Here is a 27404-nt window from a genome sequence, read left to right on the forward strand (position 1 = left end):
AACTGTTGACAGCCCCTATCGCTGCATGCTCAAGAAAATAATGAAGGAGATGGAGATGGAAACGCACGGTGGTGAGATATTCTGTAGCTAAAGGTAATGTCAGGCTATTAGTTATGAAAATATAAAAGCCCTATTATTCAAAATCAAATACAAATTCACTATAATTGTAGGCTAACTCTGTAAGCCGCCCTGCATAGCATCGCCTAGTTCTATACGTTCTCTCTGACTCATGGCTAGAGCGTTTGGAGCGTAGCAAAAGGTAACCAGTCCATCCAGTATGCATAATAATACAGTCTACAAGTCTACACTCAAAGGCGATTACTATAATTTGTTTAATTTTGGAGTCAACAGTGCCTTGAAACTGAGTAGAAAACATGGTTGTTGTGGATGGTGTTTCAGAGCCAAACAACGAAATGGACAGTGCTTTCTAAGGTGATGCTTAATTTAAAGCATTTAAGACTTTGCATGTAGAACACCCATATTAGAGCTTATAAATATGCATATGTCTATATATGAGCCCAAGCCCTGAATTAAAATAATGATTGTGCAGTTATACAATACATAGCATAATAGCCTACCGCATATTACACACGGCAGAAAAACCACAAAAACATTATTTAAGATGTCTTTGGTACATAATTGGTCCAGCCTACAGTGCCGTCAGAAAGTATTCATACCCCTTTACTTTTTCCAAATCCAAAAGATGGCCTACTATAAAAGACAAATGTCAAAGTGGAATTGTTTTTCAATATTTTTTTAACAATTAATAACAAATGTAAAGCTGAAATGTCTTGAGTCAATAAGTATTCAACCCATTTGTTATGGCAAGCCTAAATAAGTTCAGGAGTAAACATTTGCTTAACAAGTCATAATAAGTTACGTGGATTCTGTGTGCAATAATAGTGTTTAACATACTTTTTTTTAATGACTACCTCATCTCTGTACCCCACTCATACAATTATCTGTAAGGTCCCTCAGTCGAGCAGTGAAATTCAAACAGATTCATCCACAAAGCCAGGGAGGTTTTCCAATGCCTCGCAAAGAAGGGAACCTATTGGTTGATTTAAAAAATACTTACATTGAATATCCCTTTGAGCATGCTGAAGTTATTAATTACACTTTGGATGGTGTATCAATACACCCGGTCACTAAAAAGATACAGGGTCCTTCCTAACTCAGTTGCCGGAGAGGAAGGAAACCGCTCAGGGATTTCACCATGAGGCCAATGGTGACTTTAAAACAGTTAGAGTTTATGGCTGTGATGGGAGAAAACTGAGGATGGATCAACAATATTGTAGAGTAAAAAGGAAGAAGCCTGTACAGAATAAAAATGTTTCCAAAACATGCATGCTGTTTGCAACAAGGCACTAAAGTAATTGCAAGAAATGTGGCAAAGCAACTAATGTTTTGTCCTGAATACAAATTGTTAAGTTTGGGGCAAATACAATACAACATATTACAGAGTACCACTCTCCATATTTTCAAGCGTAGTGGTGGCTGTATCATGTTATGTGTATACTTGTAACACAAGTATACACACTGGGGAGTTTTTCAGGATAGAAAATAAATGGAATGGAGCTAAGCACAGGCAAAATCGTAGAGGAAAACCTGGTTCAGTCTGCTTTCCACAAGATACTGAGATGAATTCACCTTTCAGCAGGACAATAACCTAAAACAAGGCCAAATCTACACTGCAGTTGCTTACCAAGAAGACGGTGAATGTTCCTGAGTGTCCGAGTTACAGTTTTTACTTATGTTTTGACAGATGCTTCTACAAAGTATTGGGTGTGAATACTTATGTAAATAAGATTTGTGTATTTCATTTAAGAAAGGTGCTAACATTTCTAAAAACATGTTATCACTTTGTCATTATGGGGTATTGTGTGTAGATGGGTGAGAGAAAATATTTAACCCATTTTGAATTCAGGCTGTAACACAACAACATGTGGAATAAGTCAAGGGGTATGAATACTTTCTGAAGGCCCTGTAGGCTAGACCAATGTACCAAAGACATCTTAAATCAGTTTGTATTATTTTTCTGCCGTGGGTAATATGCGGTAGACTATTAGGCTATGTGTTGTATAACTGCACAATCCATTTTTTTATTCAGTAATTTTTTTTCGGCCTTGGGCTCATATATAGGCATATGCTTATATAGTGGAACAGGTTGAGAGCTTCAAGTTCCTTGGTGTCCACATCACCAACAAACTATCATGGTCCAAACACACCAAGACAGTCGTGAAGAGGGCATGACAACGCCAGGAGACTGAAAAGATTTGGCATGGGTCCTCAGATCCTCAAAAAGTTATATAGCTGCACCATCCAGAGCATCCTGACTGGTTGCATCACCGCCTGGTATGGCAACTGCTCGGCCTCCGACCGCAAGGCACTACAGAGGGTAGTGCGTACGGCCCAGTACATCACTGGGGCCAAGCTTCCTGCCATCCAGGACCTCTATACCAGGCGGTGTCAGAGGAAGGCCCTAAAAATTGTCAAAGACTCCAGCCACCCTAGTCATAGACTGTTCTCTCTGCTACCGCACGGCAAGTGGTACCGGAGCGCCAAGTCTAGGTCCAAAAGGCTTAACAGCTTCTACCCCCAAGCCATAAGACTCCTGAACAACTAATCATGGCTACCCAGACTATTTGCATTGCCCCCACACCCCACCCCCGCTTTTACGCAGCTGCTACTCTGTTTTATCTATGCATAGTCACTTTAACTCTACCCTAAATTACCTCGACTAACCGTTAACCCCCCGCACATTGACTGTACCGGTACCCCCTGTATATAGCCTCCTTCCTGTTATTTGCTATTTTTTCTTTTCTTTTTACACTTATCTTTTTTAAAATTTCTTAAAACTGCATTGTTGGTTAAGGGCTGTAAGTAAGCATTTCACTGTACACCTGTTATATTCGGCGCATGTGGCAAATACATTTTGATTTGATGCGTATGTACATTGCGTCAATGTATGGACCCCTTGACTTTTTGCACATTTTGTTACGTTACAGCCTTATTCTAAAAATGATCTACACACAATACCCCATAATGACAAAGCAAAAACTGGTTTTTAGAAAATTCAGACCCTTTGGCAGCGATTACAGCCTCAAGTGTTCTTGGTATGACGCTACAAGCTTGGCACATCTGTATTTGGGGAGTTTCTCCCATTCTTCTCTGCAGATCCTCTCAAGCTCTGTCAGGATGGATGAGGAGCGTAGCTGCACAGCTATTTTCAGGTCTCTCCAGAGATGTTCGATAAGGTTCAAGTCCGGGCTCTGGCTGGGCCACTCAAGGACATTCAGAGACTTGTCCCAAAGCCACTCCTGCATTGTCTTGGCTGTGTGCTTAGGGTCGTTGTCCTGTTGGAAGGTGAACCTTCGGCCCTGTCTGAGGTCCTGAGCGCTCGAGCAGGTTTTCATCAAGGATCTCTCTGTACTTTGCTCCGTTCATCTTTCCCTCGATCCTGACTAGTCTCCCAGTCCCTGCCGCTGAAAAACATCCCCACAGCATGATGCTGCCACCACCATGCTTCACAGTAGGGATGGTGCCTGGTTTCATCAAGATGTGACGCTTGGCATTCAGGCCAAAGAGTTCAATCTTGGTTACATCAGACCAGATAATCTTGTTTCTCATGGTCTGAGAGTCCTTTAGGTGCCTTTTGGCAAATTCCAAGCAGGCTGTGATGTGCCTTTTACTGAGGAGTGGCTTCCATCTGGCCACTACCGTAACTGCCTGATTGGTGGAGTGCTGCAGAGATGGTTGTCCTTCTGGAAGGTTTTCCCATCTCCACAGAGGAACTCTGGAGTTCTGTCAGAGTGACCATTGGGTTCTTGGTCACCTCCCTGACCAAGGCCCTTCTCCCCAGATTGCTCAGTTTGGCCGTGCGGCCAGCTCTAGGACGAGTCTTGGTGGTTCCAAACTTATTTCATTTAAGAATAATGGAGGCCACTGTGTTCTTGGGGACCTTCAATGCTGCAGAAATGTTTTGGTGCCCTTCCCCAGATCTGTGCCCCGACACAATCCTGACTCTGAGCTCTATGGACAATTCCTTCGACCTCATGGCTTGGTTTTTGCTCTGACATGCACTGTCAACTGTGGGACTTCATATAGACAGGTGTGTGTGTGTGTGTGTGTGCCTTTCCAAATCATGTCCAATCAATTGAATGTACCACAGGTGGACTCCAATCAAGTTGTAGAAACAGCTCAAGGATGATCAATGGAAACGTGATGCACCGGAGCTCAATTTTTTCGAGTCTCGTAGCAAAGGGTATTAATACTTATGTAAATAAGGTATTTCTGTTTTTATTTTTAATACATTTGCAAAATGTCTAAACCTGTTTTCGCTTTGTCATTATGGGGTATTGTGTGTAGATTGATGAAGGGGGAAAAAATTATTTAATCCATTTTAGGATAAGTCCGTAACGTAACAAAATGTGGAAAAGGGAAGGGGTCTGATTTACTTTCCGAATGCACTGTATAAGCTCTAATATGAGTATGGGTGTTCTACATGCAATGTCTTAAATGCTTTCAATTAATCATCACCTTAGAAAGCACTGTCCATTTGGTTGTTTGGCTCTGAAACAACATCCACAACGACCATGTTTTCCACTCAGTTTAAACCTGTTGTTGAACTTCTTTTTTCAAATTGATCATCACGGTGAGGTAAAGAAATGTAGCCTAACAGTGAGTTTAAAAGCATGATACTGTTTTGAGGTGATTTTTGATTTCATTTGCATTGATGTCAGTGGTTAGAGGAACTATAGAGCACTGAGTACAAGCGGCCTGTTGGTACAGTGGGGAGAACAAGTATTTGATACACTGCCGATTTTGCAGGTTTTCCTACTTACAAAGCATGTAGAGGTCTGTAATTTTTATCATAGGTACACTTCAACTGTGAGAGATCACATTGTATGAGTCTCCATACAGACCTTCTCAAGATCCTTCAGGTTTCGGGGCTGTCGCTGGGCAATACGGACTTTCAGCTCCCTCCAAAGATTTTCTATTGGGTTCAGGTCTGGAGACTGGCTAGGCCACTCCAGGACCTTGAGATGCTTCTTACGGAGCCACTCCTTAGTTGCCCTGGCTGTGTGTTTCGGGTCGTTGTCATGCTGGAAGACCCAGCCACGACCCATCTTCAATGCTCTTACTGAGGGAAGGAGGTTGTTGGCCAAGATCTCGCGATACATGGCCCCATCCATCCTCCCCTCAATACGGTGCAGTCGTCCAGTCCCCTTTGCAGAAAAGCATCCCCAAAGAATGATGTTTCCACCTCCATGCTTCACGGTTGGGATGGTGTTCTTGGGATTGTACTCATCCTTCTTCCTCCAAACACGGCGAGTGGAGTTTAGACCAAAAAGCTCAATTTTTGTCTCATCAGAACACATGACCTTCTCCCATTCCTCCTCTGGATCACCCAGATGGTCATTGGCAAACTTCAGACGGGCCTGGACATGCGCTGGCTTGAGGTGGGGGACCCTGCGTGCGCTGCAGGATTTTAATCCATAACGGCGTAGTGTGTTACTAATGGTTTTCTTTGAGACTGTGGTCCCAGCTCTCTTCAGGTCATTGACCAGGTCCTGCCGTGTAGTTCTGGGCTGATCCCTCACCTTCCTCATGATCATTGATGCCCCACGAGGTGAGATCTTGCATGGAGCACCAGACTGAGGGTGATTGACCGTCATCTTGAACTTCTTCCATTTTCTAATAATTGCGCCAACAGTTGTTGCCTTCTCACCAAGCTGCTTGCCTATTGTCCTGTAGCCCATCCAAGCCTTGTGCGGGTCTACAATTTTATCCCTGATGTCCTTACACAGCTCTCTGGTCTTGGCCATTGTGGAGAGGTTGGAGTCTGTTTGATTGAGTGTGTGGACAGGTGTCTTTTATACAGGTAACGAGTTCAAACAGGTGCAGTTAATACAGGTAATGAGTGGAGAACAGGAGGGCTTCTTAAAGAAAAACTAAGAGGTCTGTGAGCCGGAATTCTTACTGGTTGGTAGGTGATCAAATACTTATGTCATGCAATAAAATGCAAATTAATTACTTAAAAATCATACAATGTGATTTTCTGGTTTTTTGTTTTAGATTCCGTCTCTCACGGTTGAAGTGTACCTATGATAAAAATGACAGACCTGTACATGCTTTGTAAGTAGGAAAACCTGCAAAATCGGCAGTGTATCATATACTTGTTCTCCCCACTGTAGTTAGCGATTTGGGTACTACCAACGCATGTCCAGAGTGCATAAGAGGAGATTACCGTGACTCAAGTCACATGGAATTTGACTGCGGTCATGACTCATGACTGCCGGTGTGGCGGTAATACGGTCACTGAAACAGACCTAGTAATGACTCCTTTATCCCATGTAGCTGCTACAGAGCTTTAAGATCATGGACTACAGCATGCTGGTGGGGATCCACGACCTGGAGCAGGCGGCCCGGGAGCGGGCTGGAGAGGCGGCAGCGGGGGCGGCCGACCAGAGGCCCCCACCATCACAGGGCCAGAAGTCCCTCTACTGCACCGCCATAGAGGCCATCCAAGGAGAGGCACATGGCAAGGGAGCACTGGACACTGAGGACAAGTGAGTATTATGCATACTCTTTTGTTTCAGGAGCTTACAGGGCCAATGATTGGTTACCTTGTATGTCCGCTACACATCTCGATTTGATCATTAGACACGTTACGTCTGCATATCTGAAGTAATAGGATATGTATTGTAGGCTGCTGGTAAGTTCAAATTTAGACTGAAAGGACTTGTGTGTTAGTGCATGATGTATTCTCAATGTCCTTGCAGCATGGGAGGTATTCCGGCATGCAACTCCAAGGGCAAGAGGATGCTGGTGTACATTGGCATAATCGACATTCTGCAGTCCTACAGGTAACTACTGCTCTCATTATACGTAGTGGTATATAAATAGTTTTGTCTGTATTTGTGTGTCTGTCTGAAGTATGTGTGAAACTATGAATACATTAGGCAGTCCCTCCAGGATTTTGCAATTCTGCGATCGCAAGATTTTTAGCAAAATCTACAATTCTCCGCATTTGATGCAAGGACTTGCAAATTTGACAACACTGCACTATTACCGAATAAAACCATCAAATCATATAACTGTCTGATCACCACACTACAAAGAGGACTCGCAGTTAACCAATAGCCACACTTTTACAGCATAAAATGTTTCAATCAAACGACACAAATGTTTTCCCCCGTCAGCCCATTTGTGACAAATTGGACAATCATTGCAAATTGCCAAGCTAAATATCAGAATTGCCTCTGCAAAATGAAGAATTTTGGCCCACAACTATCACCAAAACACGCTGTAGAATCCTGGATGAACTGATTAGGTCTGTAGCATGGTTGGGGTCAATTCAGGAAGTAAACTGAAATTCCATTTCCAGTTCTCTTCAATGTTTTTCAATTAGGAAGAATTGGAATTTGGTTTCACTTCCTGAATTGACTGGAATTAAAATGTAAGTGACTCCAACCCTGGTCTGTTGTAAGCAACCGAAGTCTTGTGTTTGTGGTCAGGTTTGTGAAGAAGATAGAGCATTCCTGGAAAGCTCTGGTCCATGACGGGGTAAGAGTTCAGACAGACTATCCTCTGTGGTGACCTTTTTCATAAGCTGTCTGGTATTAGTGCTACTATTTTAACCCCTCTTTCTTCTAGGATACAGTGTCAGTGCACAGACCAGGTTTCTACGCAGACCGCTTTCAGAAATTCATGTGCAATACAGTCTTCAAGAAGATTCCATGTAAGCGCTTGAGTGTTACTCTACAAAACCTCTCTCTCCACACTATGGCCGCGTTCCGATTCTCTACCCTTCTCCAGAAGTGTGCACTCCCCGTCATGTATTGAAAAGGAATGGACTATTGTGAGGAATACGGTGGAAACTCCTTCCAGCCATGCTTGCACCAATACAATGCTTTTAAATGCATAATGGGGCGTGAACGAGTGCACACTTCTTGAGAAGGGTAGAAATCGGAACGCAGCCAGAGTAGCAGTCCTCTCACCACCCCTTCCTCTCCTCCAGTGAAGACATCCCCATTAAAGAAGAGCCGCGTGGGGACCCAGGGAGTCTTACGGAGGGCCAACACTGCAGGCTCCAGACCCTCTCCATTCCCCCAGCCCAGCAGTAGCCGCAGCCTAGGAGTCCCACACTCCCAAAGTACCGAGACTGAGGGAGTCAGCAGTGAGCAATGGGAGGAGGAAGGGAGGGAGGGTTTAGGAAAGGGAGGGGAATTTTGGAAGAAATGTAATGTGGATGACATTGGTGATTGATTTGTTATTAAGGATATAGTTGTCATTGGAAGTTACAGTTAAGAGCACATCCCAGGGCTTGACGCCTTTTACTAATGATTTATGTCCCCCCCCAGTAGTGCAGTCAGGACGCCCTGACATACTCCCAAAGACCCCCACACACGATGTTGTCACCAGTAACTCTGGTGAAACAACCCTCTTCAACTCCTTGTTGGGAAGCTTGGCACTCTCTACCACAGCTCCCTCCATCAGGTGTGTGTGTCTTTCGCCAAGCTGTCCTGTTATGCTGTTGTATTGAGTAATTTCCCATGGTCTCATCACTACATCACTTCTGTGTCATGTTTATATGGTTGAATCATGCTTTTATTAATCTGTTCTCAAAGGTCTGTGGGAGAGGAGGTGCATGAGGCAGCCAGCACAGAGCAGGACGCTAGCACCCCCAAAAGGTAAGGAAGGGAAATGCATTCTCCCAGACCTTTCCACTATAAGGTATATGCTCTACACACACACAAACAAATTCTATCTTGTCCTCAGTTTTGAAGCAGTGACATCAGTGTCGTCAGTTGACGAGTGTATCGGTGGAGATGACGTAATCTCACTCAGTGACATAGTTCCTCAGACAAGCAGCTGTTATGTAAGTACGCGATACCTCAACCGGTCAATACCTCAACCGGTCAATATCTCAACTGGTCAATGCCTAACAATGAAAGTATTCAATACCGTAACCCAGGGGTGTCAAACTCATTCCATGGTTGGCCTAGTGTCTGCTGGTTTTTCCTTTCAATTAAGCCCTAGACAACCATGTAGGGATGGGCGGTATACTTTATTTTACTATATACCAGTATTGATGCACAGACCGGTTTGGGTCTTTACTTTACCTTATATAACGGTATTTCAATGTTTGGTTTGTTAAATGGGATACGCAACTCTGGCGCGTGTAATGTCAGTTTTTATAGTTTACTCCGTTTGCTACTTGAGGAGTCTTTCTCCCTTGCCTCCTGCTGCATGCCGCTTCCCACACCAAGCCCCGCAACCTGTCCCTCAGAGAGAGCAGTTGCTCGACCATGGAGTTACGAGCACATTCTTGCTATTCACTCTGCGGTCTGCATAGTCAGATGCAGAAAGATGTTGGTGACAACCATGCTGCTTTCTACAAGTCTTCTATATTTACACTATTATACTGAACAAAAAAAGAAAACGCAACATGCAACAATTTCAAGAAGACAGTTACAGTTCATATAAGGAAATACATTAATTAGGCCATACTCTCTGGATTTCACATGACTGGGCAGGGGCGCAGTCCCCACTGGGGAGCCAGGCCCAGCCAATCAGAATGAGTTTTTCCCCACAAAAGGGCTTTATTACAGACAGAAATACTCTGTTTCATCAGCTGTCCGGGTGGCTGGTCTCAGACGATCCTGCAGGTGAAGTCCTGGTCTGGCGTGGTTACACATGGTCTGTTTTTATTCCGGTTGGACGTACTGCCAAATTCTCTTAAACGACGTTGGAGACGGCTTATGGTAGAGAAAGTAACATTACATTCTCTGGCAACAACTCTGGTGGACATTCCTGCAGTCAGCATGCCAATTGCACACTCTCTCAAAACTTGAGACATCTGTTTTGTGACACAACTGCACATTTTAAAGTAGCCTTTTATTGTCCCCAGCACAAGGTGCACCTGTGTAATGATCATGCTTTTGAATCAGCTTCTTGATATGCCACACCTGTCAGGTGGATGGATTTCTTGGCAAAGGAGAAATGCTCACTAACAGGGATGTAAAGAAATGTGTGCCAAAAAAAATTCTGAGATATTTTATTACATCTCATGAAACATGGGACCAACACTTTACGTGTTTACGTTTATTTTCTGTTCAGTAATATATACACGTACATACAGTGCATTCGGAAAGTATTCAGACCCCTTCACTTTTTCCACATTTTGTTACGTTACAGCCTTATTCTAAAATGGATGAAATTGTTTTTTTTTTTCTCATCAATTTACACACAATAACCCATAATGACAAACAGGTTTTTAGAAATGTTTGCAAATGTATTAAAAATAAAAAACGTATCACATTTACTTAAGTATTCAGACCCTTTACTCAGTACTTTGTTGAAGCACCTTTGGTAGCTATTTTCAGGTCTCTCCAGAGATGTTCGATCGGGTTCAAGTCCGGGTTCTCGCTGGGCCACTCAAGGACATTCAGAGACTTGTCCGGAAGCCACTCCTGCGTTGTTTTGGCTGTGTGCTTAGGGTCGTTTTCCTGTTGGAAGGTGAACCTTCAGCCCAGTCTGTGGTCCTGAGCACTCTGGAGAAGGTTTTCATCAAGGATCTCTCTGTACTTTGCTCTGTTCATCTTTCCCTCGATCCTGACTAGTCTCCCAGTCCCTGCCGCTGAAAAACATCCCCACAGCATGATGCTGCCACCACCATGCTTCACCGTAGGGATGCTATTGTCCAGGTGATGAGCGGTGCCTGGTTTCCTCAAGACGTGACACTTGGCATTCAGGCCAAAGAGTTCAATCTTGGTTTCATCAGACCAGAGAACCTTGTTTCTCATTTACATTTTACATTTTAGTCATTTAGCAGACGCTCTTATCCAGAGCGACTTACAGTTAGTGAGTGCATACATTTTTCATACTGGCCCCCCGTGGGACACGAACCCACAACCCTGGCGTTGCAAGCGCCATGCTCTACCAACTGAGCTACAGGACAGCCTTCTCATGGTCTGAGAGTCCTTTAGAGTCCGAAGCGGGCTGTCATGTGCCTTTTACTGAGGAGTGGCTTCCGTCTGGCCACTCTACCATAAAGGCCTGATTGGTGGAGTGCTGCAGAGATGGTTGTCCTTCTGGAAGGCTCTCCCATCTCCACAGAGGAGCTCTATCAGAGTGACCATCGGGTTCTTGGTCACCTCCCTGACCAAGGCCCTTCTCCCCAGATTGCTCAGTTTGGCTGGGTGGCTAGCTCTAGGAAAAGTCTTGGTGGTTCCAAACTTTTTCCATTTAAGAATGATGGAGGCCACTGTGTTCTTGGGGACCTTCAATGCTTCAGATGTTTTTTGTACCCTTCCCCAGATCTGTGCCTCGACACAATCATGTCTTGGAGAGCTACAGACAATTCCTTCTACCTCATGGCTTGGTTTTTGCTCTGACATGCACTGTCAACTGTGGGACCTTATATAGACAGGTGTGTGCCTTTCCAAATCATGTCCAATCAATTGAATTATCCACAGGTGGACTCCAATCAAGTTGTAGAAACATCTCAAGGATGATCAATGGAAACAGGATGCACCCGAGCTCAATTTCGAGTCTCATAGCAAAGGGTCTGAATACTTATGTAAATAAGGTATGTTTTTTTCTAAACCTGTTTTTGCTTTGTCATTATCGGGTATTGTGTGTAGATTGACACAAAAAAATCATTTAATCAATTTTAGAATAAGGCTGTAACGTAACAAAATGTGGAAAAAGTGAAGGGGTCTGAATTCTTTCCGAATGCACTGTATGGAGCAACTCAATAGATGCTAGTCAGCCTGCAAAGTAAACACTTCTAAGGTAGCGAAGATAAATATGACTAAACTCAAAGGTACATTTCTTGAAGAAGGTATGTGGGCTGTTTGACCTTGTTAGCTAGCAAATAGATCCAAATTGGCTAAACTTGAAGTATAAAGATTAGCTGGCTACTCACTAGCACGTGTGCTTGTGCTTGAGAGATTGTTTATGATACCTGTGTTAATTTTCTATAATGCCTGCTACAAGAAGTTATTCACTAATAATGACTGTGCATTATGCCATGGTACTGGTTAAATTTGTAACAAAAAAGGTAATTTTCATAGACTTGAAAGCCAGATCTGTGATTATTGCAAAAAAGCAGGTTAAACTATTTTGATAAAGAATTGTGGGGCTTATGGTTGTGGAAGGCTTATATTTAGCCTAGGTATAAATTCACAAGCCCTGAGTTCATTAGATTATTGCTGACTCTTTGAAATGCAGTGTATTTGACCTTTTAAATTGTACAACAAAGCTTATTTAGAGAAAACATTAAAATCGGTATACAGTATGTTTGAAAAAAATCTACCTATTATTTTTAGGCCATATCGCCCAGCCCTACTAACATGTATTCTACACTGAACAAAACATATACAGTGGGGAGAACAAGTATTTGATACACTGCCGATTTTGCAGGTTTTCCTACTTACAAAGCATGTACAGGTCTGTCATTTTTATCATAGGTACACTTCAATTCCAGAAAATCACATTGTATGATTTTAAAGTAATTAATTTGCATTTTATTGCATGACATAAGTATTTGATCACCTATCAACCAGTAAGAATTCCGGCTCTCACATACCTCTTAGTTTTTCTTTAAGAAGCCCTCCTGTTCTCCACTCATTACCTGTATTAACTGCACCTGTTTGAACTCGTTACCTGTATAAAAGACACCTGTCCACACAATCAATCAAACAGACTTCAACCTCTCCACAATGGCCAAGACCAGAGAGCTGTGTAAGGACATCAGGGATAAAATTGTAGACCTGCACAAGGCTGGGATGGGCTACAGGACAATAGGCAAGCAGCTTGGTGAGAAGGCAACAACTGTTGGCGCAATTATTAGAAAATGGAAGAAGTTCAAGATGACGGTCAATCACCCTCAGTCTGGTGCTCCATGCAAGATCTCACCTCGTGGGGCATCAATGATCATGAGGAAGGTGAGGGATCAGCCCAGAACTACACGGCAGGACCTGGTCAATGACCTGAAGAGAGCTGGGACCACAGTCTCAAAGAAAACCATTAGTAACACACTACGCCGTCATGGATTAAAATCCTGCAGCGCACGCAAGGTCCCCCTGCTCAAGCCAGCGCATATCCAGGCCCGTCTGAAGTTTGCCAATGACCATCTGGATGATCCAGAGGAGGAATGGGAGAAGGTCATGTGGTCTGATGAGACAAAAATAGAGCTTTTGGTCTAAACTCCACTCGCCGTGTTTGGAGGAAGAAGAAGGATGAGTACAACCCCAAGAACACCATCCCAACCATGAAGCATGGAGGTGGAAACATCATTCTTTGGGGATGCTTTTCTGCAAAGGGGACAGGACGACTGCACCGTATTGAGGGGAGGATGGATGGGGCCATGTATCGCGAGATCTTGGCCAACAACCTCCTTCTCTCAGTAAGAGCATTGAAGATGGGTCGTGGCTGGGTCTTCCAGCATGACAACGACCCGAAACACACAGCCAGGGCAACTAAGGAATGGCTCCGTAAGAAGCATCTCAAGGTCCTGGAGTGGCCTAGCCAGTCTCCAGACCTGAACCCAATAGAAAATCTTTGGAGGGAGTCCGTATTGCCCAGCGACAGCCCCGAAACCTGAAGGATCTGGAGAAGGTCTGTATGGAGGAGTGGGCCAAAATCCCTGCTGCAGTGTGTGCAAACCTGGTCAAGACCTACAGGAAACGTATGATCTCTGTAATTGCAAACAAAGGTTTCTGTACCAAATATTAAGTTCTCCTTTTCTGATGTATCAAATCTTATGTCATGCAATAAAATGCAAATTAATAACTTAAAATTTTTCTGGATTTTTGTTTTAGATTCCATCTCTCACAGTTGAAGTGTACCTATGATAAAAATTACAGACCTCTAAATGCTTTGTAAGTAGGAAAACCTGCAAAATCGGCAGTGTATCAAATACTTGTTCTCCCCACTGTTGGTCCCATGTTTCATGAGCTGAAATAAAAGATCCCAGAAATGTTCCATATGCACAAAAAGCTTTTTTTCCATCATAAAAAAATATAATACATTTGTTTACATCCCTGTTTGTGAGCATTTCTTCGTTGCCAATATAATACATCCACCTGACAGGTGTATTAAGAAGCTGATTAAACAGCATCATCATTACACAGGTGCACCTTGTGCTGGGGACAATAAAAGGCCACTAAAATGTGCAGTTTAGTCACAACACAGTGCCACAGATGTCTTAAGTGTTGCGGGAGTGTGCAATGGGCATGCTGAATGCAGGAATGTCCACCAGAGCTGTTGCCAGAGATTTTAATGTTAATTTCTCTACCATAAGCCGCCTCCAACGTTGTTTTAGAGAATTTGACAGTACATCCAACCGGCCTCACAATCACAGACCACGTGATTGGCTTTGTGTGGGCGAGTGTTTGCTGATGTCAACGTTGTGAACATAGTGCCCCGTGGTGGTGGGGTACGGGTATGGACAGGCATAAGCTACGGACAACTAACAGAATTGCATTTTATCAATGGCCATTTTGAACGCACAGGGATACCGTGACGAGATCCTGAGGCCCATTTTGTTTAAGGTATCTGTGACCAACAGATGCATATCTGTATTCCCAGTTATGTGAAATTCATAGATTAGGGCCTAATGAATTTATTTAAATTGACAGATTTTCTTATATGAACTGTAACTCACTAAAATCTTTGAAATTGTTGCATGTTGCATTTTTATATTTGTGTTGAGTATATTTTGTGGGAGGTTAAGTGCCTTTTACAACGACAGGAGATGGTACATGGGATCCGGGAGCAGCCTCCGTGTTGATACCACATTTACGCGTACTTTTTTATACGTACATACTAGAGACGCCACCAATTATTGGTCATAAGTCATGGAGAAGTCATGAAATTAAATCTTTCAAAATGTGTAGGCCTAGTTAAGTCTAACCTAATTTAAGATGTGCGTCAGAGAAATCGGCTTATGAGGACCATAAGCGAGCGAAACAGCGCCCCTCTGTCTCATTATGTGTAGACCATGTATCTGATGCTGTCTGGACCAAAAGAGTATGGCATGTCATACTATTTCTGTCCAGACAGTATCAGATACATGGGCTACATATAGAGGGATGCTGTTTGGCTCGCCAGGATGCTTTCTCCGGTGATATAGTTTCAGCAGACAGGAAGAGGCGAAGTAAGAGGTCTCACTCTCGCTAAATTCTGTCCAGTACAAGCCCAATGTGTTTCTATGGGAGTAATATGCAGACTTAAGCTTGTCGCCTGCCTTCCCGCCTTTGGGACAACAACTCCCATTGTTAGGGTGGAGACATGAGCATCTCGTCATTATATACAGATCTCTTAGGAATTGAAAAGGAAAGTTGGCGGGTGCACAGTGCACTGTTAGGATGCTGGATTGCCCTAAAGTAAATTGATGTTTCGCCAAAATTATATAATTACTCCTGTCTAAATAAAATAATTAAAAATATTTCACCAGGGAGCATGACTTAGCCACAGAGGATCATTAGCTTCTTTTTTTTTTTTTGCTGTGGATTGTTTCAAATCACCAGTGTTTGGGAAGGCAGCGATTTGGGCAGCGCACGTGGCAATAGGTCTAGCTGATTGAGTTGAGGCTGTCAGTGAAAAGCGTCTAAAATATGTGTGAAGATAATGTGTCTTGAGTATAATTTAAAATGTTGCATCAAGAAGGGGAGGGGGTGGGGCGAAGATATGGTGCATCTCTCCAGAATATATATATATATGTGTGTGTGTGTATATATATATGAAAGTGCCTATTTGGCAATGTCTGATTGTTTTAACTCACCATATGCCACTCATTTTTTCCTCGCCTCACACAAGTCAACGAAGTCTGTTTATTAAAATCTATTGCGAATGATAATTCCTCATTATTTGAAAAATCTTTCCAACACTCCCAGCCTCGATAATCACCAAGCCGTGTGAAAGAGCAAAATATCATGATCTGATGATCCCATATATGCAATGGAAACGTCATTTCAAGAAAACAGCTTTATGTCCCGAGCTCACAGGTGCAGAAAACTGAGGGCCCAGAAAAGGCTAGTTGGTACAAGGTTGCAAGGTTGCAAGTTCGCGAGCAACAGCTTCTGGCTGGACCAAGTGATGATTTGATACAATGTTGCACTTCACTAGCAATGACTCAAGACGGATAGAAAGGGAGGCAGACAGGCGGAGTAGATGAATGTGATTGGGCGGCAGGTAGCTTAGTGGTTAAGAGCGTTGTGCCAGTAACCGAAAGGTCGCTGGTTCTAATCCCCGAGCCAACTAAGTGAAAAATCTGCCAATGTGCCCTTGAGCAAGGCACTTAACCCTAATTGCTCCTGTAAGTCGCTCTGGATAAGAGCGTCTGCTAAATGACTAAAATATAAATATATATATAAATATATAAAATGTCAAATGTAATTGAAAGAACCGGAATTTATCAGGATATTTTCTACTGTTTTTATTTGTCGGCTTTAGGCCTATGTATTTTACTTAGTTGACAATGGAAGTGATAGGCCTACTGCTGCATCTCTAAGTTCTATGCTCTCGTTTATTTAGCCACCAATGGATCACAGTGTATCAATGTGTCCATATGGCAGAGGCTAGTGCTCTCGGCATAGTTGAATTTTAACTTTTAGATTTTTATAATTTTACTTAAGAGTTTTATGATTAACCACGTGCCAAAGATTTTGAGAAACAAAAACGTTATTATTGAAATGAAACTGTTCCAAGAAAATGCACATAAAAATAATCATAACTGGCACGCAGATCAGTAGAAATGGTAGGCTAACTAGTAAGCTTCCTTAAACTTGAAACTCACGAGCTGCCTATGGTCTTCACTATTACAGCCATTAAACAAATTGTGAATGCGCAAGCGCGTGCACACATAGGAGGTCCCGTGAAAAATAACATGGCCCCCTATGGAAATCAAAGGCCTGTCCAACTGATTGGTTCTGCAGCCCAGACTCCCAGTGAGTTCAGTGGTTCCTCATGGCAGGCTAGAGCTAACTATGAGTAAGTTGAGCAGGCACGGTGCTCTCGCAATGTAAGGGGACATCGGCTGCGCTGATAGACCTTGATCCTCTCTCAATCAGTAGACAACATGAGACACATGACAGAAGTACCGAAATTCTAGTACCAAACAGTTTTTCATGTTCTAGTGTCGAAAAAAGTACATACGTTACGGTATACCTTGCAACACTAATGTACATGTGCTCAGGAGACAGCAAACTTACCTGGATCCAGGACCAGCTCCATCCTGACTCACATGGCTTGGCTAGCCCAAGCAGATAATTGTTTGTTGTTCAAAAGGGCGACCAAAATGCATATTTACAAAAAAACTCCAAAAGGCCGGTCCAAAACTAACTAAAACAAAACACTGTCAGGCCGAGAGGCGCTATGGCCACCTCTCTCTCAAGTAGTGATCCTCATGATTGCCTGCACCTGTGGTCTTTATCAAGGCTTGACAGAGCACATGGACCCAGTTGCTGCTGCCCCCTGGGAATGGAGTGTGGAAGTGGTAGTGTCTAATCATGCACCTAAGACCTATCCTACATAACATATATTCTGTAACACTCCCTCAAAACCTCAACTAGGGCTGGGTGACATCAAATTAATTTGATTTATTCAAATGTATGTTTTTGCGCAATATTCCAAATGCCTGTATCGCAAGAATCAAGTTTTCTGTTTTGTTTTTATGAGCGTTTATGTCCGCTTGTTCTCATGTTGTCTTTTTGGCCTTGTCTTTCCTTCTTAATGATGAGATACTCATGTCTCTGCCCTAACAATGGGAGTCGTTGTCCCAAAGGCAGGAAGGCAGGCGACAAGCTTAGGTCCAAAAGAAGCCCATAGAAATGCATTGGGCTTATTTTGGACAGATTTTGGCGAGTGAAACCTCTTGCTTCGCCTCTTCCTCTGTTTTCTCACACAGATACACACACACACACACCAAGCCCCTCCCCCTGCCTCAATACCTGCTAGAAGAAGTTAGTCATTATTAGTGAATGTACATTATGCATGGTTCTGGTTAAATTTGTAACAAAAAGGGCATTTTCATAGACAGACTTGAAAGCCAGATCAGTGATTTATTACAAAAAATGAGGTTAAACTAGTTTGATAAAATAATACAATTATTAGTGGGGCTTATTTAGCCTAATTTCACACACCCTGAATTCATTTGATTATTGCTCACTGTTTGAAATGCAGTGTATTTGACCTTTTAATTGTACAACAAAGCTATTTAGAGAAAACATTTAAAGAATCGAGATGTATTACATTTACATTTTTACATTTTAGTCATTTAGCAGACGCTCTTATCCAGAGCGACTTACAGTTAGTGCATACATTATTTTATCAAACCCACAACCCTGGCGTTGCAAACGCCATGCTCTACCAACTGAGCTATATCCCCTGCCGGCCATTCCCTCCCCTACCCTGGACGACGCTCTGCCAATTGTGCGCCGCCCCATGAGGTCTCCCGGTCGCGGCCGGCTACGACAGAGCCTGGATTCGAACCAGGATCTCTAGTGGCACAGTTAGCACTGCGATGCAGTGCCTTAGACCACTGCGCCACTCGGGAGTAACAATATAATTGTGAATCGCCCATAAGTTTAAGAAACTCAATATGGTTTTTAGGCCACATCGCCCAGCCCTAGCCTCAACCTCTCAATACCTCAATCTCTCAGTACCGAACAATGAAAATACTAATCATAGATGGCACACAGGTGTTCTCTTCTGAAGGTTAGTTTCAAATGTGATTGACAGGGAAAAGGCCAAACTGGAGTTGTACTTTTTTTGTTGCGGATTGAAACTTATCTGATCAACCTCTTTTCTTTTGCAGTGAACAACTTACTGTGAAAGACCGAAATGGACTGTAATGTGATGAAAATGAGGTAAAAGTAAGTCGATAGATGGGATGAGTATAAGATGAAAGCAGAAACTTTTTGAAGGCCTTATGAAAAAGAAACTATGGAAGGATAAAGCGACGAGGTAAAGAAGGGAAACAGAAAATAAAGACTAAGAGGGGAGTACATTTGGGATGACAGTTGAGGCTGTTATGGGGACCATACTTCCAAATTCCATTGATGTGATCCCTCTCGTTTGAACTTTCCAAACCCTGCACGGGACTAGGTAGTACTGTATCAAACCCTGCACGGGACTAGGTAGTACTGTATCAAACCCTGCACGGGACTAGGTAGTACTGTATCAAACCCTGCACGGGACTAGGTAGTACTGTATCAAACCCTGCACGGGACTAGGTAGTACTGTATCAAACCCTGCACGGGACTAGGTAGTACTGTATCTGAGAGTGCATGGGACTAGGTAGTACTGTATCTGAGAGTGCATGGGACTAGGTAGTACTGTATCTGAGAGTGCATGGGACTAGGTAGTACTGTATCTGAGAGTGCATGGGACTAGGTAGTACTGTATCAAACCCTGCACGGGACTAGGTAGTACTGTATCTGAGAGTGCATGGGACTAGGTAGTACTGTATCTGAGAGTGCATGGGACTAGGTAGTACTGTATCTGAGAGTGCATGGGACTAGGTAGTACTGTATCTGAGAGTGCATGGGTGCCTTTGTCATTAGACGACAGTTGGTTGTGTATTAGACAAGTACATCTAAGTTGTAGTTGTGGTACATTGTGCATTGCAACTCCGAACGGGTGCCTCTGTCAGGACCTGCACATCTCTGAAACTAAGAGACTCCTAGTATTGTTATATTCAAGGGAATGGTAGACATGCAACATTAACAATTTGCCTTATGTGAGAAGAGCAGGCCAAACAAGCCTTCACAACAGTAACCAAATGGCGCCAAGACTGTTTCTCCCTTTTGTGATTCATTCATCCTGCAGGTGAATTGGATTGCTGGAGATCTTCCATATTGAGCTTGCCAGTACTATACTATCATTACATTATATTGGTATACATGATTTTATTCCAAACTGTGGTGCTATGACAGAATGCCGCTATTGGTGTTCAGAAGTACTGTTTGAAGAAACGTTTTTTTTTTTTTTTTTTTCCCTGTGACATATTTAGATGTTTGGCCTTGCTCCACAAGCTCATTGTGAATGTTACACACCATGTATGCTGGAATGGCTAGAATGTACAGTGTTTGGTAAACCCATTAAGACAGTATTTTAGGGCATGAAGCCAGCAGGGCCTATAGTTTCTAGTGTGTAAAGATGGGTCTTAGCTAGCACTTCGTGGCATTAGACAGTTGGGGCCAGAGAGGGACTCAGTCAGGAAACACAGTGTCCCCTTATAGAACAATAATTTACTATGGATAAGCACATAAACAAGGATCAACAAATAGTTTCTCTCAACAGGATTATTTTTAGCGTATGAATGAATAATATTATTGATCCCCTATAAAACACATATATAACTCATTCCTCAACCAAAATCAATATAGAATGATTGTACACCGTTATAATCCCTAAATGTATACCCTTCTATAACAGGAAGCAGCCATAGCACTCCTGTAGGTGATACTTGAGGGTTCAGGTGTGGAATGTTGTCCCCTTTTGATATTTCCATTGATCCCCCAATGAGAAAGGTGTCATTTTAAACAATATGACAGGTTCAGCCATAGAGGTATACTGAACACAAATATAAACGCAACATGTAAAGTGTTGGTCCCATGTTTCATGAGCTGGAATAAAAGATCCCCGAAATGTTCCATATGCACAAAAAGCTTATCTCAAATTGTGCTAATATTTGTTTACATCCCTGTTAGTGAGCATTTCTCCTTTGCCAAGATAATCCATACACCTGACAGGTGTGGCATATCAACAAGCTGATTAAACAGCATGATCATTACACAGGTGCACCTTGTGCTGGGTACAATAAAAGGCCACTCTAAAAGGTGCAGTTTTGTCACACAACACAATGCCACAGATGTCTCAAGTTTTGAGGGAGCGTGCAATTGGCATGCTGACTGCAGGAATGTCCACCAGAGCTGTTGCCAGATAATTTAATGTTAATTTCTCTACCATAAGCAGCCTTCAATGTCATTTTAGAGAATTTAGCACTACGTCCAACCGGCCTCACAACCACAGACCATGTGTATTGCGTTGTGTGGGTGAGTGATTTGCTGATATCAATGTTGTGAACAGAGTGCCCCACGGTGGGGTTATGTTATGGGCAGGCATAAGCTACGGACACAATTGAATTTTATCTATGGCAATTTCAATGCACAGAGATACCGTGACGAGATCCTGAGGCCCATTGTCGTGCCATTCATCCGCCGCCATCATTTAATGTTTCAGCATGATAATGCACAGCCCCATGTTGTAAGGAGCTGTACACAATTCCTGGAAGCTGAAAATGTCCCAGTTCTTCCATGGCCTGCATACTCACCAGACATGTCACCCATTGAGCATGTTTGGGATGCTCTGGATTGACGTGTACGACAGCATGTTCCAGTTCCCACCAATATCCAGCAACTTTGCACAGCCATTGAAGAGGAGTGGGACAACATTTCACAGGCCACAGTCAACAGCCTGATCAACTCTATACGACGGAGATGTGTTGCGCTGCATGAGGCAAATGGTGGTCACACCAGATACTGACTGGTTTTCTGATCCACACCCCTACCTTTTTTTTAAGGTATCTGTGACCAACAGATGCATACAGTGCATTTGGTAAGTATTCAGACCCCTTGACTTTTTCCACATTTTGTTATGTTACAGCCTTATTCTAAAATTGATTAAATCGTTTTTTTCCTCATGTAAATAATGTATCTGTTTATGTTCAATACATTAGCAAAAAAAATTTAACTGTTTTCGCTTTGCCATTATTGAGGAACATTTTTAATTTAATCAATTTTAGAATAAGGCTGTAATGTAACAAAATGTGGAAAAGGTAAATGGGTCTGAATACTTTCCGAATGCACTGTATCTGTATTCCCAGTCATGTAAAATCCATAGATTAGGGCCTAATGAATGTTTTAATTGACTGATTTTCTTATATGAACTGTAGCTCAGTAAAATCTTTGAAATTGTTGCATTTATATTTTTGTTCAGTGTATATACACACACACCTCTAGAGAAGCCCTAGAATGGTTAAAGACTGCCTGATCTGCAGGCCATTTTCCCCTTGTAATGAAGAGTTGGCCTTTCGGGCTTCAAAATCAGTTAAAATGTTGAAGGGTTGTTTGATGTATAAAGATGGAGGAAAGGGAAAGGGGATACCTAGTCAGTTGCACAACTGAATGAATTCAACTGAAATGTGTCTACCGCATTTAACCCAACCCCTCTAAATCAGAGAGGTGTGGGGGGCTGCTTTAATCAACGTCCACATCATCGGATCCCGGGGAGCAGTTGGGAGTTAACAGCCTTGCTCAAGGGCAGAACGGTAGATTTTTTCCACCTTGCCGACATTACGTTGAGATTCATGAGGTATGGGTTTGGGTTGCGGAACATGCCATGCAATACTTGGTTGTACCCCTCCAACAGAGATGCAGTGATTTATATTATTGTATTGAAGTATACCTATTCCAACAGTGTCCCATGTGCTGTCTGAGCCTTACCCTGCTTTGTTTAATAAGGTAGTAGATTCCTGGACTAGACCAGGGATCCGAATTGCAGTGATTTGACACTGTCGGGGTTAGACACTGCACACCAGGCTCTATGAAATGGGCCTTGTACTCAAATTTTTGGGATTTAAATATCATCAGCTTCAAGACTCTTGAACAAGTAGGAGTCCGTTTTTTTTACATTAATGGTCCAAACAACTGGATCAAGGCAACTCAAATACTTTCAGTAAAGGGTAGTGTTTTTTTATTGGCGAACTACTATATTCATTATCATTCTGCCAGACATTGCATTGTCCCTATATTAAAGAAATGAGCGAGCTATTTTAGTGTACAGTGGGGGAAAAAAGTATTTAGTCAGCCACCAATTGTGCAAGTTCTCCCACTTAAAAAGATGAGAGAGGCCTGTAATTTTCATCATAGGTACACGTCAACTATGACAGACAAAATGAGAAAAGAAAATCCAAAAAATCACATTGTAGGATTTTTTATGAATTTATTTGCAAATTATGGTGGAAAATAAGTATTTGGTCAATAACAAAAGTTTCTCAATACTTTGTTATATACCCTTTGTTGGCAATGACACAGGTCAAACGTTTTCTGTAAGTCTTCACAAGGTTTTCACACACTGTTGCTGGTATTTTGGCCCATTCCTCCATGCAGATCTCCTCTAGAGAAGTGATGTTTTGGGGCTGTCGCTGGGCAACACAGACTTTCAACTCCCTCCAAAGATTTTCTATGGGGTTGAGATCTGGAGACTGGCTAGGCCACTCCAGGACCTTGAAATGCTTCTTACGAAGCCACTCCTTCATTGCCCGGGCGGTGTGTTTGGGATCATTGTCATGCTGAAAGACCCAGCCACGTTTCATCTTCAATGCCCTTGCTGATGGAAGGAGGTTTTCACTCAAAATCTCACAATACATGGCCCCATTCATTCTTTCCTTTACACGGATCAGTCGTCCTGGTCCCTTTGCAGAAAAACAGCCCCAAAGCATGATGTTTCCACCCCCATGCTTCACAGTAGGTATGGTGTTCTTTGGATGCAACTCAGCATTCTTTGTCCTCCAAACACGACGAGTTAAGTTTTTACCAAAAAGTTATATTTTGGTTTCATCTGACCATATGACATTCTCCCAATCCTATTCTACATCATCCAAATGCACTCTAGCAAACTTCAGACAGGCCTGGACATGTACTGGCTTAAGCAGGGGGACACGTCTGGCACTGCAGGATTTGAGTCCCTGGCGGCGTAGTGTGTTACTGATGGTAGGCTTTGTTACTTTGGTCCCAGCTCTCTGCAGGTCATTCACTAGGTCCCCCCGTGTGGTTCTGGGATTTTTGCTCACCGTTCTTGTGATCATTTTGACCCCACGGGGTGAGATTTTGCGTGGAGCCCCAGATCGAGGGAGACTACCAGTGGTCTCGTATGTCTTCCATTTCCTAATAATTGCTCCCACAGTTGATTTCTTTAAACCAAGCTGCTTACCTATTGCAGATTCAGTCTTCCCAGCCTGGTGCAGGTCTACAATTTTGTTTCTGGTGTCCTTTGACAGCTCTTTGATCTTGGCCATAGTGGAGTTTGGAGTGTGACTGTTTGAGGTTGTGGACAGGTGTCTTTTATGCTGATAACAAGTTCAAACAGGTGCCATTAATACAGGTAACGAGTGGAGGACAGAGGAGCCTCTTAAAGAATAAGTTACAGGTCTGTGAGAGCCAGAAATCTTGCTTGTTTGTAGGTGACCAAATACTTATTTTCCACCATAATTTGCAAATAAATTCATAAAAAATCCTACAATGTGATTTTCTGGAAAAAAAATGCTCAATTTGTCTGTCATAGTTGACGTGTACCTATGATGAAAATTACAGGCCTCTCTCATCTTTTTAAGCGGGAGAACTTGCACAATTGGTGGCTGACTAAATAGTTTTTTTCCCCACTGTACATCTGCATCACATTTTAAACCTCTAGAGCAACTATGACACACAGCACAGCCTATGAACCAAGTTTGTAAATAGTTATATTTATTAGTATTTTCTAATTATTTATTATGTCTCCTCGGTCTTAAAATGCCTACTCCAAAAATGTATTATGTACCGCAAACTTTCCGCTTTTTTTTTCTTCCTGTGCTGTATTTTTGTACAGACTATTACAACTAACATATTCCTGTTTTTTTTTGTTAAAATGCTTAATGTCAAATTCAACAACCTGGTATTACTGCTTTTCTTTTTACTTTTGTATAAACTGTACGTGTGTGTATGTGTAGAGGAATCACATAAATGCTTTTTAATGTGCTGTCAATTGCCTATTTTTCTTTCCATGTTCTTTGGGGACTGGCATGTTTTCATACTGTATTCCTACCTGAATTCATTAAAGATAAAGAATTAAGTAATTGCTTGTAAGTGGAAAATACTTTTGCAGAATTTTATTATGTGCGGTTTATAGTCAACATTTTTATGATGAATATGCTTTGTGCAATGATAATTACACATTTGGGAATCAGAAAAAATCAAGGGTCTTTATGGGGTTGTAAAGTGTGATGAAACGTACATCCTTTAGTGGGGTGCAGGGGCGAAAAAAGTAGGTATAAAAGAAATGGAGCCTGCACATTCAAGCCCCTTTACGTACCTACTTTTCGATCCTTCATGTTGTGTGTTTATTAATAAAGGTATGTGGTGGAGCTTGAGCAAATACATTACAGTATGCTAAGGGCCAAAACTGCTTCCCCAATATGAAAGATCAAAATGTCACAATAGCAAGCAAATCTAGGGTGCGTTCATATATTCACTCCGATTTCAAAACAACTCTTCTGAGTATGCCAGAGTGCAGAATAACTAATGAATTTACAAACACACCCCTAGTTCCAGGTGGAGAAAATTGCATTCTGTGCATGGTTGTACTCTGTATTTACAAATCGGTAATCGCATAATGTAGTTGACAGTATGATATGGAGCCAAAAAAAAAAAAAAACTTTAAAACATGAACCATAGTAAATGTTGCAGTGCTATTATGGTGTAATCTCGAAATGATCTGGCAGATGGTGATAGTGAGCCACTACATCCATGACCTGGCTATGTGACCCTAATCCATCCACCTGATAAGGCACAAACAATATGATAGCCCCGGGTTTCCCAAACTCGGTCCTCGGGACCCCAAGGGGTGCACGTTTCGGTTTTTGCCCTAGCACTAGGGGAACGAAACTACTTTTTCCCATACAGGATTTTTGAAACACTTAATAAGGTCTGTGTTTCGTGTAGGCTTACCCTGGCGTGACGTTTTGATAACCATGCAAATCTCTCTAGGACAAGGTGACTTATCAATGTATTCGACCCCCAAAATGTGGCTATCATAAACTACAAATGCCATGATGATCTGGATGAGACTGCCAAATCGAGGCAAGGGTAAGAATCTCTGGATTAACTATCTACTGTTAGCAATATATTGTAGTGAATAAATTGGCAAAATGTATTTACATTTACAATTCTATGTACTGTCTTGTGCAAGTTTTAAATTGACAATACCTGTTAGCAAAGGTGTCAGCTAGAGACGACGTGCAGGAGCTTGCAGGGATTTGTAGTCTTGCATGATGTCTACTTTGATTATAATTAGCATTTTTGAATCAGTAAATAGAGCCAAATATGTTAAGTCACCTTGTCCGAGAGATTTACACAGTTATCAAAACGTCACGCCAGGGTAAGCCTACAGGAAACACAGCCCTTATATTAAGTGTTTCTAAAATTCCCTATTGGAAAAATGAATGGTGGAAAAACAATTGGAACCATTTCTCTGTTTGACTGCTAGGTTTTATGGGTATTAAGACACCTCCACTGTGGGGCTCTATTATATTATATTTTTAAAAGGTTATTTTCTGTGTAACACTAGCTACAAAAAGCAAGCAGGCAACTAGTCCAAACCTGGGAGCTAGATTAGGAAAACCATTATCAAATAAATATTGCAATTAGCTAGCTACATGTCGACATGTAGGCTATGGCTTATGCCAGACAAGTAGCTACCTAGTACACTTTCTGATGACCTCGTAGCCCCAGCTCAGCAACTCACATATGGCAGGCTATGGAAACATCGTCGGCATTAGTTAAGGAAATGTGTGTGTGCTGATGTAGACAGCTACCAAACCAGTTTATTAATTGAAAACTACTCGTCTTTGCTTGTTAACGTTACATGACTGACATCTACATTCATCCATGCATGCTGGCAAGATAGCCAATGCAATGGCTGAGGCAGGGATATCTAACTACACTGAACAAAAATATAAAACGCAACATGTAAAGTGTTGGTTTCATGAGCTGAAATAAAAGATCCCAGAAATGTCCTTTATGCACAAAGCTTATTTCTCTCCAATTTTGTGCACAAATTTGTTCACATCCCTGTCAATGAGCATTTCTCCTTTGTCAAGATAATCCATCCACCTGACAGGTGTGGCATATCAAGAAGCTGATTAAACAGCATAATCATTACACAGGTGCACCTTGTACTGGGGAAAATAAAAGGCCACTCTAAAATGTTTAGTTTAATCACAACACAGTACCACAGATGTCTCAAGATTTGAGGGAGCTGGCAATTGGAATGCTGACTGCAGGAACGTTTTTTTTTATTTTATTTAACCCTTATTTTATCAGGTAAATTGACTGAGAACACATTCTTTTTTACAACAATGACCTGGGGAAGTTACAGGGGAGAGGAGGGGGGATGAATGAGCCAATTGGAAGCTGGGGATGATTAGGTGGCCATGATGGTATGAGGGGCCAGATTGGTGATTAAGCCAGGACACCTGGTTTAACGCCCCTACTCTTAGCTTCAGAGGCAAACCAGCAGTGGTATGCAGCTGGCAAATGTCCACCAGAGCTGTTGCCAGAGAATGTAATGTT

At 42.3% G+C, this 27404-nt stretch overlaps 1 protein-coding gene across 1 annotated transcript in view; it reads left to right on the plus strand.

The window, feature by feature from the left end:
• LOC121586289 (phosphatidylinositol 4-phosphate 5-kinase type-1 alpha) overlaps positions 1 to 19079 on the plus strand; it is a 39319-nt gene extending 20240 nt beyond the window's left edge. Inside the window, exons 9-17 of the mRNA XM_041902875.2 lie at positions 6361 to 6572; positions 6786 to 6869; positions 7521 to 7569; positions 7660 to 7744; positions 8024 to 8182; positions 8367 to 8502; positions 8634 to 8696; positions 8785 to 8884; positions 18830 to 19079. Of these exons, the coding sequence (XP_041758809.1) occupies positions 6361 to 6572; positions 6786 to 6869; positions 7521 to 7569; positions 7660 to 7744; positions 8024 to 8182; positions 8367 to 8502; positions 8634 to 8696; positions 8785 to 8884; positions 18830 to 18832 (891 nt within the window). The 3' untranslated portion in view covers positions 18833 to 19079. The remainder of the gene's footprint in view (positions 1 to 6360; positions 6573 to 6785; positions 6870 to 7520; positions 7570 to 7659; positions 7745 to 8023; positions 8183 to 8366; positions 8503 to 8633; positions 8697 to 8784; positions 8885 to 18829) is intronic.
• The last annotated feature ends 8325 nt before the right edge of the window (positions 19080 to 27404 follow it).

Source organism: Coregonus clupeaformis, chromosome 17 (genome assembly GCF_020615455.1).
Source record: "Coregonus clupeaformis isolate EN_2021a chromosome 17, ASM2061545v1, whole genome shotgun sequence".
Classification (NCBI taxonomy): domain Eukaryota; kingdom Metazoa; phylum Chordata; class Actinopteri; order Salmoniformes; family Salmonidae; genus Coregonus; species Coregonus clupeaformis.